Source organism: Aquarana catesbeiana, linkage group LG04 (genome assembly GCF_042186555.1).
Source record: "Aquarana catesbeiana isolate 2022-GZ linkage group LG04, ASM4218655v1, whole genome shotgun sequence".
Taxonomy (NCBI): Eukaryota; Metazoa; Chordata; class Amphibia; order Anura; family Ranidae; genus Aquarana; species Aquarana catesbeiana.
The window spans coordinates 179,898,209-179,915,612 of NC_133327.1; the positions used below are offsets into that span (position 1 = coordinate 179,898,209).

At 41.5% G+C, this 17,404-nt stretch overlaps 1 protein-coding gene across 1 annotated transcript in view; it reads right to left on the reverse strand.

Annotated features, from left to right (window-relative positions):
- Positions 1–463: 463 nt before the first annotated feature.
- The window catches only part of WDFY1 (WD repeat and FYVE domain containing 1), a 91,504-nt gene continuing 74,563 nt past the window's right edge, over positions 464–17,404 (reverse strand). Inside the window, exons 11-12 of the mRNA XM_073625960.1 lie at positions 16,450–16,558; positions 464–1,850 (exon numbers count right to left, since the gene is read on the reverse strand). Of these exons, the coding sequence (XP_073482061.1) occupies positions 1,791–1,850; positions 16,450–16,558 (169 nt within the window). The 3' untranslated portion in view covers positions 464–1,790. The remainder of the gene's footprint in view (positions 1,851–16,449; positions 16,559–17,404) is intronic.

The following is a 17,404-nucleotide window of genomic DNA, read 5'->3' on the forward strand; positions in this document are numbered from 1 at the left end:
ACATCAGTATTTCAAAGAGTGAAAGAGAAAATAAACTTAGAAAATGTGGAGGAATAGATAACTAGCTATATAACTGCACATTTCTTATTTTGTGTATGTAAAAATATACACATTATTCTATACATTTCATTCTGTGTATCTGTGTTCTAATATCCTTCATTTACAAATTTTATCAATGAATACTTTCCAGAAAGGAGTTCATGGAGAAGGTAAAAATGTATTTACTGCTTATGTGGTAATGCCATTTAAATCAATATGTCCAGACAGAAATATGAGGAAATGCCAATGTTGACTTGTTCCTAAAAGTACAAGTTCTAAGGCCGCCATCCTCATCCTTACAACAGGGAAAGCAAGAAAGATGTCTACATTTGAACCTACACTTAGAAATGGCAGCTCCCATATTTGTAACCCAAAAGGCCCCCCTTTATTAAAGGGCTAATGAGGACACCCCCCCCCCCCCCCCCCCCCCCAAAAAAAAAACCTCATCACAATTTCCTACATGCTGCTGATATGAATTAGGGTAGGTCATTGATATACCCCATTTCTGTCATCCTGCTATGTATAAATTGTAATGTAGGTAATATTAAAAAAATAAAAATAAACAAAACTCCAAAAGATTCCCTCAGCTGAGAAAAACCTGGCTTTTGTCACCTATAACCTGACTGGCTGCATTCTCTGATATCCTTCCAAGGACCCATTCACACCAATTGCTTTGCAGTAATGTACTGTGCGCTTTACATTCCAAAAGATACAGCAGGTGCCTTGGTGTGACCGGGGCCTGAGGACGTCTCAAATAAATGGATTCCTGAAACCCCAATGAATAAATCTCTCCAACAAAGCTCCTGGGATGCATATAGACTGTGGTTGGATCAGTGGTTATAAGTTATGGTTAGCTATTCGATTTGTGAACTACCTGTTAGTGCCCTATATTATTGTTAACAAACCTTATTACTGCACAAAAGGAAGTTTAATGTGGCTGTAGCATGTTCTTGGCTTTCAGAATTCCTAATTACAGGATATTTCATCCCAGACGTACAACTCATATTAATGCACATAAAATGTATAAAACCAGCAAGGAGAAGATAAGGGCCAAACAATATTCCTACGAGAGCTTACTAGTGTGCTTTCAGTATTTGATCTTGCCACTTCCTATGCATGACCACCAAAAAGGATATACATTACCTGCAAACAAAACAAACCTGTAATACAGGAACATATTCAATGATCTGGTTAGGAAAATACTAGGGTCAGCCTTCATATGTTCACAAACCATAATACAACAGACAACGTACAACAAACACAGTCATTGAAAAATATCAGAACATAGAATAATAATGTGACTTTCCTATAGGCATATTGGAATAGAAGGAAGTTTGAAAGAAAAAAAAAAAAGAAAAACCAAGAGCTTCTTTGAAAGATCATTTAAACGATAAAAATGTCCTGTCTGATAATAAAAGTATCCTGTCTTTATAGGTAGATGTTTAGGAATTTTCCAAAGGTAGCAGATATCATTCCACAATGATATACAACTACATAAAGTTATGTGAAATGATTATAGACAGCTGGTTCCCGTGCGGCTTGGAGCTTGTAGCACAGATAAGTAAAGACGGACAGCTGTGTGGGATTTAAGGCACCTCCTCCTGGTTTGGGAGAGCTGTTGCATTGCTTTGCTTTCATTGGGTACATACGGTAGAAGCACAGAAGTGTGGGCAATGCCCTGGGTGAGGTGGTGTGCATGTACGTGGCTGTACATAAGGTGCTTTCTTCAAAGTAAACTGAAACTGGAGGGATCAACGAGGAGAAAAGCCAGTGGCAAGACTGCAACCCACTGAAGGCGTCATGTCCCAGATCTACAAAACGCAATAAAAAGAATTACTGTCAGAGGTATACACAATGACATACTTTACTTATACACACAGAGTCATATACCATAATGAAAAAGTTACGTTTTACCCAGTTATGTGTGTAAAAGTGTATATAAAAGATTAAATCTATGCATTTCAAAACAGTCAATAATTATGATTTTTTTTTATTTTTTATTATTTCAGCCTTTGTCTGGCTGTTTTTTTTTTTTTTTACAACGGACATTTCAGTCTGGCACCCTGGGGCAATTCTACTTTAGTAACTTGTGCTGGGAGTATGCTTTAAAGCCATATGTTTTTGGTGTGTCACTAATGTTTATCTTTTGAACTTAAGTAATGCATGACTAACATTTTATATATATATATATATATATATATATATATATATACACACATATACATACACACACACACACACACACACACACACACACACACACACACACACACACACACATACATACTCTGCATCGCCTTGTTGCCTCTGGTTTGGGAGTACTGGCAGACTGTTTGGGTAAGGAATAGAATGGTTGAACATGGCAAACAAGAATGACTGATGATTTTTTTTATATGCTCTTGTTTTTAGTCTTCCTTAATTGTCCAAATTTGTATTGCTCTATACTATTATGGCATATTTTGTCTTTTTGAACAGTGATTATCTAAAAAATCTCCTGAGAAAGACCTTAGTCGTCAAACATGTCGGGATAGACACCACATCATCGCTCTTTTAAAAAAAGGAAAATATTCTTTGCGACATACCCAAAAAGACAAGTTGCCCTTTTTTAACGCTCTATGTTAACCAGTTGCCGACCGCCTTACACAGATATACTGCGGCAGAATGGCATGGCATCGTTGCAGGAGCGATCAGTGCTGAGGGGGAGGCCACCGATTCATGGCCACCCCCTCGTGATCGCTCCTGACGAATGAAAAGCTTCTTCTGCTTTTGTAATGTAAACAAAAGCAGAGGAAGTGAGGTCATCTCTCCTCGTGTCGGTCTTTTTGTTCCGGCGCCGAGGAGAGAAGACATCAAGTGTGCACCAACACTACAGTAGAACACGTAGGCACACAAATCACCCTCCAATCACCCCTCCCTGCACCCCCTGTCACAGTGACACCAATAGCAGTTTTTTTTTTTTTTAACTGATTACTGCAATGGTGTCATTTGTAACTGTTATAAGTGGTAGGGCAGTTAGTGGTAGGCCCCTTTAGGTCTAGGGTACCCCCTAACAACCCCTAATAAAGGTTTAACCCCTTGATCACCCCCCAGTTAACCCCTTCTTCGCTTGTCGGCAGTGTCGCTAAGCAATCTTTTTTCTGATCGCCGTATTAGTGACACAGGTGACGCTAGGTAGCCAGGTAAGTATGTAGGTTCACCGTCAGCTTTTTATAGTGTCAGGTACCCCCATATACTACCTAACAAAAGGTTTTAACCCCCTGATTGCCCCCTAGTTAACCCTTTCACCAGTGATCACCGTATAAGTGTTACGGGTGACGCTGGTTAGTTTGTTTTTTATACCCGTCGTTTATTACCCAATGAAGGTTTAACCCCCTGATCGCCCGGCAGGTGATATCAGTTAGGCTTTAGGGTCTGCATTGCCCCAGGCAGCGTCAGGTTAGTGCCAGTAGCGCTAACACCCTCACACGCAGCATACACCTCCCTTAGTGGTATAGTATCTGAACAGATAGATATCTGATCTGATCAGATCTATACTAGCGTCCCCAACAGTTTAGGGTTCCCAAAAACGCAGTGTTAGCAGGATCAGCCCAGATACCTGCTAGCACCTGCGTTTTGCCCCTCCGCCCAGCCCAGCCCACCCAAGTGCAGTATCGATCGATCACTGTCACAAAACACTAAACACACATAACTGCAGCGTTTGCAGAGTCAGGCCTGATCCCTGCGATCGCTAACAGTTTTTTGGTAGCATTTGTTACAATTGCTGACAGCCTAGGAGCTTTTTTACCTGTGAGTCTCACTACTGTACCAGTAAATTTAGAGCCCAAAATGGCAAATCAAAAGGTACAGTAGTGAAGAGGCCTACACGTTTCTGAGCCCGACAGATAGTGAAGAGGAAGTCACTCATCTGTCAGATTCAGGCTCAGAATACGATCCTGCAGACAACAACAGCTCCATGACAGATAGCTCTGACGACGAAGTTGTGGTCCCTGCCAAGGTCAGGCGTACCAGACCCCGATCTTCTGCTGTTGAGGTGCAAGAACCGCAGGGCTCTAGTATGGAACAGAGAAGTACTAGCGCCGCTATTCCTTCTCGTGAACTGGCAAGCACCAGCGGCCTAGTACACCCTGGTCGTACATCCAGCACTGCAGTAACACTTGGTGACGTGGCGAGTCCCATAAGTGCAGGTCAAGCTGGCGAGGTGGCAAGCACACGTAGTGTCAAGCTGCCACCAAGAAGACAAAGACAGGCCCGTCGAGCCCATAGTGCCCTTCCTGCTGCATTCGCCAATCCTAATTGGGAACCCACCACTTCTGCAGCACCCGTACTTCCCCCATTCACTGGCCAACCCGGTATTCAGGTGAAAACAGTTGATTTTACGTCACTTGATTTTTATTTGCTGTTTTTCACTGAAGATCTCTATAGATCTATTGTGGACCAAAGCAATTTGTATGCTGGTCAATACAATTTAAGACCTTTCTGGGCCTATCCCTCGACATGGGCATAACTAAAAAGAGTGAGTTGCGGTCATATTTGTCCACTGACCCAATCCACCACATGCCCGTGTTCTCTGCTTCCACGGCCAGGGCACGATACGAGCAGATTTTGCGGTTCATGCACTTCAACAACAATGAACTCTGTCGTCCTCGTGGAGACCCTGGATACGATCGGCCCTACAAAATTCGGCCCCTCGTAAACCACTTCAACCAACGTTTTGCAGACTTGTTTACTCCCCATCAAGTTGTCTGCGTTGATGAGTCCCTGATTACGTTTTCTGGCTGCTTGTCATTCAAACAGTATCTTCCCAGCAAGTGTGCCAGATACGGGGTCAAGATGTATAAGCTCTGTAACAGGGCCACAGGCTATACATGTAGTTTTATGGTTTACGAAAGAAGAGATAGTCACGTAGAGCCGCCGAACTGCCCAGATTACATAGGGAGCGCTGGCAAGATTGTGTAGGACTTGGTTTCACCCTTATTCGGAAAGGGGTACCATTTGTATGTGGACAATTATTACACAAGTGTGCCACTTTTTAGTCACTTTTTTGATCTTCAGATTGGCGCATGTGGCACCATGCGATCTAATCGCCAGGGCTTACCTTAGAGGCTTGTAGATTCCCGTCTTAAGCTGGGGGAGAGAGCCTGCTTGAAGTGTAATAATTTGCTCGCTGTGAAGTGGAGGGATAATAAGAATGTTTTCATTCTTTCCTCCCTTCATGCAGACACGACGGTCCAAATTTCTACGGCGACTGATGTTGTGGAGTAACCCCTCTGTGTCCAAGAATATAACCAAAATATGGGAGGGGTGGACCTCAATGACCAGTTGTTGGTGCCGTACCTAGTTACCCGTAAGGCCAGACGCTGGTATAAAAAAGTGTCCGTATACTTATTTCAATTTGGCTTTGCTGAACGCTTATGTGCTATACAGAGCTTCAGGACGGGACTGGATCCTTCCTTAAATTCCAGGAAGAGATCGTCAGAGCCCTTCTGTTTCCAGACGGTGCTCCACCTCACCTTCCCAATCCAAATGCAGTAAGCCGGCTGCATGAGAGGCATTTTCCTTATGTCCTCCCTGGTACCCCTACCCAACGAGCCCCCCAAAGAAGATGTCGTGTCTGTAGCAAGCGCGGATATAAGCGTGGCACCCCCTATTATTGTCCCTCCTGTCCTGACAATCCTGGTCTTTGTATTGGTGAATGTTTTGAACGCTACCATACACTAGTTGAGTATTGGCGTAGGGTACAGCACTGCACAGACTAGGACACACTTTCACAGGATTAAAAAAACAAAAAAATAGTTGTTTTATTGTTCTCTCTCTCTATTGTTCTGCTCTTTTTTTTACTGTATTCTATTCTGCAATGTTTTATTGTTATGTTTTATCACGTTTGCTTTTCAGGTATGTAATTTTTTTATACTTTACCGTTTACTGTGTTTTATTATTAACCATTTTTTTTGTTTTCAGGTACGCCATTCAGCTGCAGCGCGGATTTATTTATGTTGACAGCCACAGCAATCTCACCACCACAGTTGAAAAAAGGAGCATATATGCCGAAGCATGGGGGCAGCAGGGGCGGAAGAGAGATTTGCTCCTAACTTTTGCGGGTGGATGCCCCCATGCTTTGGCATATACATATTTTAGGCTCAGATTGCGTTAAAAAAAGGTTTTATTTTTTACAGTTTTTTTTTGTTGTATTTGCTTTGCAGGTATGGTATGTCTTACGGTTATACTGTAATGTTACTTTATTTTGTTAACCATCATTTGCTTAGCAGGTACACCATTCAGTTGCAGCGCGGATTTATTTATCTTGACAGCAACAGCATTTGCTCCCACGATACATAAAGCCGTGACTCCAGCGCTGTCGGAGGTGATTTCGCCACCACAGTTAAAAACAAAATGGTGCATGTATGCCCATCATTAGAAGCGGGTGGATGAAGGGAGGTATTCTAATGGTGGGCATAACCACCGATTAATCTCTTTTTTTTGTTCAGCCCAAAGGCTGCATGAAAAAAAAAAAAAAAAAAAAAAAAAAAAATGATTACAATATATGCCCAACAAGGACCAGCAACGTACTGGCATGTTGCTGGACTTTGAGTGGTTATACCAGAATGATGCCTGCGGGCTTAGGTATCATTTTTTTCAGCCGGCGGTCGGCTTTCATGTAAAAGCAATCCTAGCGGCTAATTAGCCTCTAGACTGCTTTTACAAGCAGTGGGAGGGAATGACCCCCCTCCCACCGCCTTCCATGGCTTTCTCTGGCTCTCCTGTCCCAACAGGGAACCTGAGAACGCAGCCGGTGGTTCCGCCAGCTGACCATAGAGCTGATCAGAGATCAGAACGGCTCCAATCATCTCTATGGCCTAAGAAACCGGAAGCTACAAGCATTTCATGACTTCGATTTTGCCGGATGTAAACAGCGCTATTGGGAAATTGGGAAAGCATTTTATCACACTGACCTTGGTGTGGTCAGATGCTTTGAGGGCAGAGGAGAGATCTAGGGTCTAATAGACCCCAATTTTTTTTTTTGTAGTTTGTCGCCACTGCACGTTTGTGCGCAATTTTAAAGCATGTCGTGTTTGGTATCCATGTACTCGGCATAAGATTATCTTTTTTATTTCAAACATTTGGTGCAATATAGTGTGTTTTAGTGCATTAAAATAAAAAGTGTGTTTTTTCCCCAAAAAAATGCGTTTGAAAAATCGCTGCGCAAATACTGTGTGAAAAAAAAAATGAAACACCCACCATTTTAATCTGTAGGGCATTTGGTTTAAAAAAAAATATAATGTTTAGGGGTTCAAAGTAATTTTCTTGCAAAAAAATAATAATTTTTCATGTAAACAAAAAGTGTCAGAAAGGGCTTGGTCTTCAAGTGGTTAGAAGAGTGGGTGATGTGTGACATAAGCCTGCAATAAATGACAGGACAGTTCAAAACCCCCCCAATGACCCCATTTGGGAAAGGAGACACCCCAAGCTATTTAAAAAAGAAATCAGAAAGAGACTCTGCGCTTAGGATAAAAAGAAGGGAAATATGTAGTGCATAAGGTTTACATTATAGTATCTGGGTTTGCAATTTTACATATAACATATTTCCCAGAGGATAAAGGTGCTAGTTTACCATTAGGATACTATCCACAGTAGTCTATCGGGTAGGGTGAATCCGGCAGCATGTATGGAGCTATCAGTTACCATTTTGAACATCTTCATTATTTAATATTTTTTAAAAACATTTGTTTCCTTCTTTTGTTATCCTACATGATCATGAGTTCTTATGTGTAGTTTCTTAAATTTATTTAGGGAATATAATATTGCCTTCCTTTATACCTGCGGGCCGGTGATATACAGGGTAATATCTGGCTTTGTAAATGTAATTTCCCTCGTCCCTGGAGGTGTAGTGTTGCAAATCACCACAGGGATGCACTCTAGGGTTATGTTATCACTATGAGTATAGGTAGGATTTTATCTGGTTATATTATGGGGCTCACTGGTTACTGTTAATATATCCCTTTGGGTGTATTGTATTTATTTATAGATATTTAGGATGCCTAATTATAATGTTTTTTTTTTTTTTAATTATGTCTGCTATTACACATGTAAGGGCGAGTAGAGATGCATTGGTCCGTTCTGGCATGTAGCGGCGGTTAGGCCACTTCTAGGTGGGCGGTTTTTCTATTTTTCCCGTGGTCTGCATGTTGGATTGTAGATGGGGGAGGGTCCGATCCACCTTTGGCACCCATATGTGCTGTTTACGGAAGTAAGAGGGGGGGAGGATCCTGCATGGCCACTCGCTTCATAAGCCGTGAGGTGTAGTAAGATGGCGCCACCCTTGAAAAAGTCTATGACGAAATGCATAAGGCGGAGCTACGCACTTACGTCATTTCCGGTATGGAAACAGGGAGCCTGGAACGCAGCTGAGGCGCACGCTGTGAGCCGGCTTTCCCTGTACACCGCATTGACCATACGCTGTAGTGTGTTTTGCAAGCTCTTTCCCATTTGATGGGAAGCTTTTGTTTTTAGATTTACTTTAAATAAAAGTACATTTTAACTACTACACTATGGGAGCCTTGTCTCTTCCTATGAGGACTTAGCCCTGAGGAGCTGCTGGATCATTTCCTGGATACGGTGACGGATGATGTGCTGAGCGGATGACCGATTTGGGCGCCTTGATCTGGTGTAGTGGTTGCAAGAACGTACCACTGGTAGAGCCATCACAGGAGACCACCCACGATTATCCATACATGCCTACCACCCCTGTAGGGGTACCAGGAGCTGGTGAGTGGGGACCCACAAAGGAGAGCACACGAGTCACCCAATTTGATGGAGCACAAGAGTCGCCTGATCGCTTGAACACTTCGCCATTTTGGAGCTTCACCGTTTTTTGGGGACGTTTTACCACTTGGACTTGTTTGTGATACACACATTCTTTCTATATACGTTTGTTATATTTTTTGATGAAAGTTGGGAATTATTCATGATTTAATACACCATTGTTTTTTAATTTTTATATACATGTTAGTTTTTTATTGGTCACTTATTTATATATTAATAATTGATTTGATTGGTTGCATTTTTTTAATGCATATTATTAGCTTTTTCTTGGTCACTTACTTATATATCAATAATTGATTTGATTGATTGCACTTTATATATTTTAGGTGGCTATCACTATTGCACTATCACTTTTTGTTTATGTAAACACTGTAATGTGTGGGGTGCACACTTTTTTTGTATAAACAGGGAGAATTATTCCCCAAAGTATAGGTAGCGCCATCTACCTCATTCTATTTACTTCACCCCAAGCTATTTGCTGAAAGGCCATAGAATATTTTATATTTTGACACAAGTTGCAGGAAAAAAGACAATTTATTTTTTTTTTTTTTTTTGCACAAAGTTGTCATTAAATGATATATTGCGTCGCAAAAAAAAACGCATATCCAAAGTTCATAAATTGCATTCCTTAGTGTGTATAAAGGAATAAGGGGACGTGAAGGGACCTCCAACCACCAGTGGATCCAAAGGTTGATAACAGATGTATCCTTACCAGACGCGTTGGACCTCCTTTATAGCAAGGTCTTAGAAGCATACAGATTTAGCCCTCTGCAGGGACAGGAGATGACAGCTCACCACACGACCGGAGATGATTCCAACACTTCCGCGTTGATGTAAACACTCCTTCGTTTTAAACTCGTGGATAAAGAAGGGGAGAAAAAAACTCCAATAGTGTAGTAGGTACAAAAAAGGGAATTTTATTGCCTCAGACAACTAGGCATCTTACAAAGACATCCAAAATATGAAATATAAAAGCCGGCAAAATATAAAAACAGCAGAGACGCCCGTGCTAGATTACATGGGGCTCTATGGCGATCTGGCATACACTGCGTAGCCACGCCCTACATGTTTCGTGATAGGTCACGTCTCCAAAGGGGCACGGGCGACGCAGTGAACCATCGCCATTTATAATTAAATATTATAAATGGCGATGGTTCACTGCGTCGTCCGTGCCCCTTTGAAGACGTGACCTATCACGAAACATGTAGGGCGTGGCTACGCAGTGTATGCCAGATCGCCATAGAGCCCCATGTAATCTAGCACGGGCGTCTCTGCTGTTTTTATATTTTGCCGGCTTTTATATTTCATATTTTGGATGTCTTTGTATGATGCCTAGTTGTTTGAGGCAATAAAATTCCCTTTTTTTTACCTACTACACTATGGAGTTTTTTTCTCCCCTTCTTTATCCACGAGTTTAAAACGAGGGAGTGTTTACATCAACGCGGAAGTGTTGGAATCATCTCCGGTCGTGTGGTGAGCTGTCATCTCCTGTCCCTGCAGAGGGCTAAATCTGTATGCTTCAAAGACCTTGCTATAAAGGAGGTCCAACGCGTCTGGTAAGGATACATCTGTTATCAACCTTTGGATCCACTGGTGGTTGGAGGTCCCTTCACGTCCCCTTATTCCTTTATACACACTAAGGAATGCAACTTATGAACTTTGGATATGCGTTTTTTTTTTTGCGACTCATTACGCAATTTTGAACTTTCACACTTATGGCTTTGCACTTGGGTGGAATAACCTTGTTGTCTTTTTGCACATAAGTTGTTTTACATTTATTTGTATGGAATGGTTAATTTTAGTATTGGATTTACATATCGCTATTTGCTGTGTAGCATAGCGACTTTCTTATTTTCTTCTAACTTACTATTAACTCTGATGGTGTTTATTCATTTATTCATCTATTTACGACAATCACACAGGAATATAGATTTAAGTATTTAATGCAAGCGCACAAATTTTTTCTTTTTATTTCAAGAAATGAGATAGGCAGTCATAAACTAAAAGCTGTGTAAATTCCAGAAAATGTACCCTAGTTTGTAGACGCTATAACTTTTGCGCAAACCAATAAATATACGCTTATTGACATTTTTTTTTACCAAAGACAAGTGGCTGAATATATTTTGGCCTAAATGTATGACTAAAATTGAGTTTATTGGATTTTTCTTATAACAAAAAGTAGAAAACATTTTTTTCCAAAATTTTTGGTCTTTTTCCGTTTATATTACAAAAAATAAAAAATCGCAGAGGCAATCAAATACCATAAAAAAAAAGCTCTATTTGTGGGAAAAAAGGATGCAAATGTAGTTTGGGTACAACATTGCATGACCGCACAATTACCAGTTAAAATAGCGCAGTGCCAAATTGTAAAAAGTACTCTGGTCTTTAGGCAGCCAAAAGGTCCAGGGCTTAAGTGGTTAAAATTTTAACTATATATGAATAAAATGTGTGTATAATATATATATGTTTATGTTATGTGTTTATGGCACCGCCGTGGTGCCAATGTTGGTGCGTTCTTTGAGTTTGTCACTAATCCATACCACAACCTATACCTTTGTACATGTAATGTTGTAGAATGAGCAATGGGCTTTCACGTGGAAGTGATTACAGCCACCCAATCAGTACCACAATGTGCCTGCAGGCTTCTCTGTCCCCATAGGACATTGCTCAGGCCTGGCAACTTGCTTACGTTACAGGTTTATGATACCAAGGTAAGAATAACAGAATGACTTATTGTCACTTATATGACTGGACATTAAATCTCAGCGTTTCCTGAGAAAAGTTAAAAGAGAAGTATAGGTTTGGTTCCAGCTAGGTGGATGCAGCATCAGTCCAATGCTGTATCTGTCCCCCTGCGCCTGTACACCGAGAACCGAGCAATTGAACATCGCCGATGGCTCGGTTCTCACAGCTCCCCAAGCAGAGAGCTGCTGACTGTCAATTAGCAGTTCTCCTGCTCTGCTTCGCCACGCTCACTGGAGCACTGAGCTGTGGGAAGGGCGGGGAGTGGCGTCTCAGCGGCTCACTGAGATTCTGAGACGGGTGCCAGTCCAGGCGCTTGGTGCATCCAGACTTTACTGTCGCGATGACGTGGTGCCTGGACTGATTCTTGTGACGTCAGCTGAAAATGGGTCACAGGAATACAAAACGGATTGCACTCCTGTGACCAATAGGAGCCCAGCCAAATGAGCTTGGGCTGAGTGTCTATCCAGTGATCCTCACAGCTGGCCATCAACCCTTATGGTGAAGGCAGGGAGGGTCACAGAACACCTTTTAACGGCTCAATTTTTCTTTTATTTCTGGTAAAAAATAAATAAATTGCTTATTACGCAGATAACTGCAAAAATCCCTCTTTTGAATTCCCTGTACAAAAAAAAAAAAAACTCTGATCGATTAAAGCTGAAAACCAGGTACTCTCAAATATTGCTCCCTATATTGCAAGGGAAACTGCATATACACTGATCAGCCATAACTCTATGACCGCTCACCTCATACTGAGGTATGAATGCCACCAGACCCCTGTAGGTACAGTGAGGGGGAAAAAGTATTTGATCCCCTGCTAATTTTGTACGTTTGCCCACTGACAAAAAAATGATCAGTTTATAATTTTAATGGTAGTTTTATTTTAACAGAGAGAGACAGAACAACAAAAATATCCAGAAAAATGCATTTAAAAAAAGTTATAAATAGGATTTGCATTTTAAATGAGTGAAATAAGTATTTGATCCCCTATCAATCAGCAAGATTTCTGGCTCCCAGGTGTCTTTTATACAGGTAACCAGCTGAGATTAGGAACACTCTTACAGGGAGTGCACCTAATCTCAGCTTGTTACCTGTATAATAAAAGACACCTGTCCACAGAAACAATCAGATTTCAATCTCTCCAACGGTGAGGGATCAGCCCAGAACAATATGGGAGAATCTTGTCAATGATCTCAAGGTAGCTGGGACCATAGTCCTCAAGAAAACAATTGGTAACACACTATTCCATAAAAGGACTGAAATCCTGCAGCACCCGCAAGGTCCCCCTTCAGGCTCGTCTGAAGTTTGCTAATGAACATCTGAATGATTCAGAGGAGAACTGGGTGAAAGTGTTGTGGTCAGATGAGATTAAAATTGAGCTCTTTGGCATCAACTCAACTCACTGTGTTTGGAGAAGGAATGCTGACTATGACCCCAAGAACACCATCCCCACCGTCAAGCATGGAGGTGGAAACGTTATGCTTTGGGGGTGTTTTTCTGCTAAGGGGACGGGACAACTTCACCGCATCAAAGGGACGAATGACAGGGCCATATATATATCGTCAAATCTTGGGCAAGGACCTCCTTCCCTCAGCCAGGGCATTGAAAATGGGTCATGGATGGGTATTCCAGCATGACAATATCTCAAAACACACAGCCGAGGCAAGAAAGGATTGGCTTAAGAAGAAGCACATGAAGACCCTAATCCCACAGAAAATATGTGGAGGGAGCTGAAGGTTCGTGTTACCAAACGTCAGCCTCGAAACCTTAATGACTTGGAGAGCATCTGCAAAGATGAGTGGGACAAAATCCCTCCTGAGATGTGTGCAAACCTGGTGGCCAACTACAAGAAACTTCAGAGCACTGATTGCCAACAAGGGTTTTGCAACCAAGTACTAAGTCATGTTTTGGGAAGGGGCCAACTACTTATTTCAGTCATTTAAATGCAAATCAATTTATAACTTTTTTGAAATGCGTTTTTCTGGATTTTTGGTTAGTCTCTTACTGTAAAAAAAAAAAAAAAAAAAAAAAAAAAAAACTAAAACCAAAACCGAACGTACAAAATCAGCAGGGGATCAAATACTTTTTTACCTCACTGTATGCTGTGGTATCTGGCACCAAGCCGTCAGTAGCAGATCCTTTAACTCCTGTAAGTTGTGAGGTGGGGCCTCCATGCATCAGACTTGTTTTTCCAGCACATCCCACAGATGCTTGATTGGATTGCGATATGCAGAATTTGGAGTCCAAGTCATACCTAGAACTTGCTGTTGTGTTCCTCAAACCATTCTTGGACCATTTTTACAGCATGGCAGGGCGCATTATCCTTCTGAAAGATGCCACTGCCATCAGGGAATACCATTTCCATAATGGGGTTTACTTGGTTCACAACAATGTTTAGGTAGGTGGTACGTGTCATGCAACATTCACATGAATGGCAGGACCCAAGATTACCCAACAATACATTGCCCAAAGCATCACACTGCCTCCGCTGGCTTGCCCTCTTTACATAGAGCATCCTTGTGACCCCTCTTCCAGGTAAGTGATGTACACATGCCCAGCCATCCACATGATGTAAAAGACACTGATTCATCAGACTAGGCAACATGTTTACTTGCGACCTAATATTTCCTACCAACTTTCACATGCCATTGTAACAAGATAATCAAGGTCATTCTCTTTACCTGTCAGTGGTCAAAGTTATTGTTGATTGTGCATTGCTCTTAAAATGTTTCTAATTACTTTTCCACTATTTTCACCCTTTCCTGCCATGCAGTGCATATATATTTTTTATTATTACCTAGAGTGCCATTTTCAGATCATATTCATCTGAAAAGATAGTAGATCTGAATCCTCAATTTATAAAATGCCATGTGACCCCAGAAATTTTTCTAAAGGTACACATACACAAAATCCCACTGTCCAATGTCTGTCAGGACATGAATGTCAAATGAATGCCTGGTGTCTAAAAGCATAACAGACAACCTGCACAAAGGTCAATCAGCTGGAACCTGGATAAGAATTTGGCTTTGTTCTCCACTGTTACAACATTCATTAGATATTGCCTAACCAGCAGGACCAGTTAGTTAAATAAGATCACATAGGTGGGGCTCTACTGACTAATTGGAGTTTGAAAATCTCACTCACCAAAGTCTTTCAATATCTAATGAATTTTACTCTAATTTCACTGCTTTCCAAACACACAATTCCCAATTTGTTCTGCCATCTGACACACAGGACAAGGGTATAACTGTGTAAATGGAAACGTGGCAACTTTTATATTTTCAAATCATTAATATTCTACAACACTTTACACAGGATTTAAGGGCTTTTGCACTTCCTACACTTTTTTGCAGTCATTTTTGAAGAAACAAAACTACCGGATCAATAAAATCAGCAATTTGTTGACTGCATAAGTATTCACGTGAGTAAACACGTGACTGAATGACAATGGCAACAAATACAGCTGCAAGTGTTCCAGGGTAAAATCTCTACCAGTTCTGCATTTTTTTTGTCCAGTCCTTAATTCAGCCCTGGTCTGTGTCAGCAGGGCTTAATTAAGGACTGCTTTTGGATAATCTATGTAAAAGTATCCACAGTCTACCACAAACTGGTTCATTCTCCACAAATAGTCCTTTCCATCACTATTGGCCTTCTGGACTAATTTACTCAGTACCCAAGTCCTTGTTGCATACACACCATATTCCCCAACTGGGGGTAGTTGGTAGACAGTGTGGTGATGTGTACATAACCTGAAGGTACTTGGTACCAGGACCTATGTGCCTATCACAATTCCACTCTCTGCCTCCCATGCTGTTATATTCTATACCTGTGCATATTATGTGTGCTCATAGTCTGATCTGATGTGATCTTCTTAATAGACAACGTTGTTTTAGTTTAAATATTATTCAGGTGTTGGTGACGGGTAGCCAGTTTCTGTATTTTTATATTTTTGTGCAATAAAGTATTTTCCCTATTTAAGCTGCTTGGTCCGCCTGTGACTTCCTTTTCAGGGGGTCTCTAACCCCTGATTTCCCCTTTTTTTTGTGACAGATTTTGAGTCACGGAGACTGCACCTAATTGGTGAGTCAGCAATATTAGGGACGCTGCACCCATATATGCACAGACAAAAGGTGGTGCAGTGCCCACACTTCAGTGAGCAGATGGTTTTAATTTTTTGTATGATTCATAGGATAACATGCCAGGAGCGGTGTGAACTCTTTTTGCTTCGGACTGATAAGATAACAACTGCACATAATGTCCACTCCACATTTAACATGTCACCCGTCTCCAGTATCTCATTCACGCCCACAAGTCTACTCTGATCCCAGCCGCGTGTTCTCTCAGTCACGGCCAGCACGTCACCGCTGACCCTAGAGATTTGCAGATTACCACCCACACATCACTGCTGCTTCTTCTTAGTCATGCCCACCTTGGACATGTCCCTGCTGGTCCTAGAGACCTGTGGGAGATGTAGTTTGCGATGGGCGGTGCGGTGTAGACGATTGGATGTCAGTGTGTGCTTTTCTAATTTTTTCCTGGTGTGCCCACAGAGAGGGCTCTGTGTGCCACAGGTTCGCCATCACCGATATAGATCATTGAACTTTATAATACTATTGTTTTTTGCATTAAGTACATTTTGGTGCACATACAAGTAGAGAATATGTATGTATGTATATATATATATATATATATATATATATATATCTATCTATCTATATCTATCACACACACATATACACTTTTGACACATGGGATAAGGATTACAAACTAGCACAGCTTGTGGTTTCGTTTATCATAGAAAAATATATGCCTATTTGGATAGTTAACATTGAATTTGTTTGTCATTACCTTTATCAGCCGGTCTGTTCCGCAGGTGACCATAAGTCCTCTTGAGACATCCATTGTCATGTAGCAGATGTTGTGTTTGCCCTCATGGAAAGTGGCCAATGGTGTCCGACTTCAGAAGACAGATAGTGTTTTAATGAAATTGACCAGTTCAGCAGTTATATAAAAATATACTATGATCAATGCAACATGAGATTTTTATGAAACCGTTGAAAAGTTAATAGATATCAAATGACAGCCTGGTATACTGTGACAAGGTAGATGCTATGCTATGCCACTCTCTCAGGTGTAGTACAGCATACAGCTATGCAAGTGTGGGGCCTTGAATACACACTGTCTGCATTCGGGGCCATGCACCCACAGGGTTGTCAAACAGAGCAGTGGCTGTGTCTATACAGCTGCTGTGCCCCAACTATCAAGAATAGGACAACCTGCACAGAACACCTGTACATCCCCATGCAGGTAAACATAGACTCGCATGGGTGTAACACTGTAAAACGCCCTTGTGATCGAGGCCTTACTTGACAACTGTAGTTGTGCAAGAAAGTAAATGCAGCATCTGCTGTTGAACACTGTCAATCCCTGAGTAATATTCTTAAAAAAAAAAAAAAAAAAAAAAAAAAAAAACATGACTAGTTACACTTACCGTTAACAGTGTTTCTGAGAAGTCTTCCAGGACGGCACCCTGAGAGATGACTGGTCCCACCTGACAGGAAACACAACAAAGAGGTTAAAACCCCCGCTTCTCCCTGTGCTCCTCAGTTGTGAAAAAGTATTGACCCACACCAGTGCACGAGAGTGAAACACCGCAAAACTCCATACAAAACCAACATACCAAAAGAGCATGTGGGAAGTGGGCCAGCAGTCCTGGAAGACTTCCCAGAAACACTGTTACCGGTAAGTGTAACTGGTCATTTTCTCAAGTTGTCTTCCAGGACGGGACCCTGAGAGAAGAGAA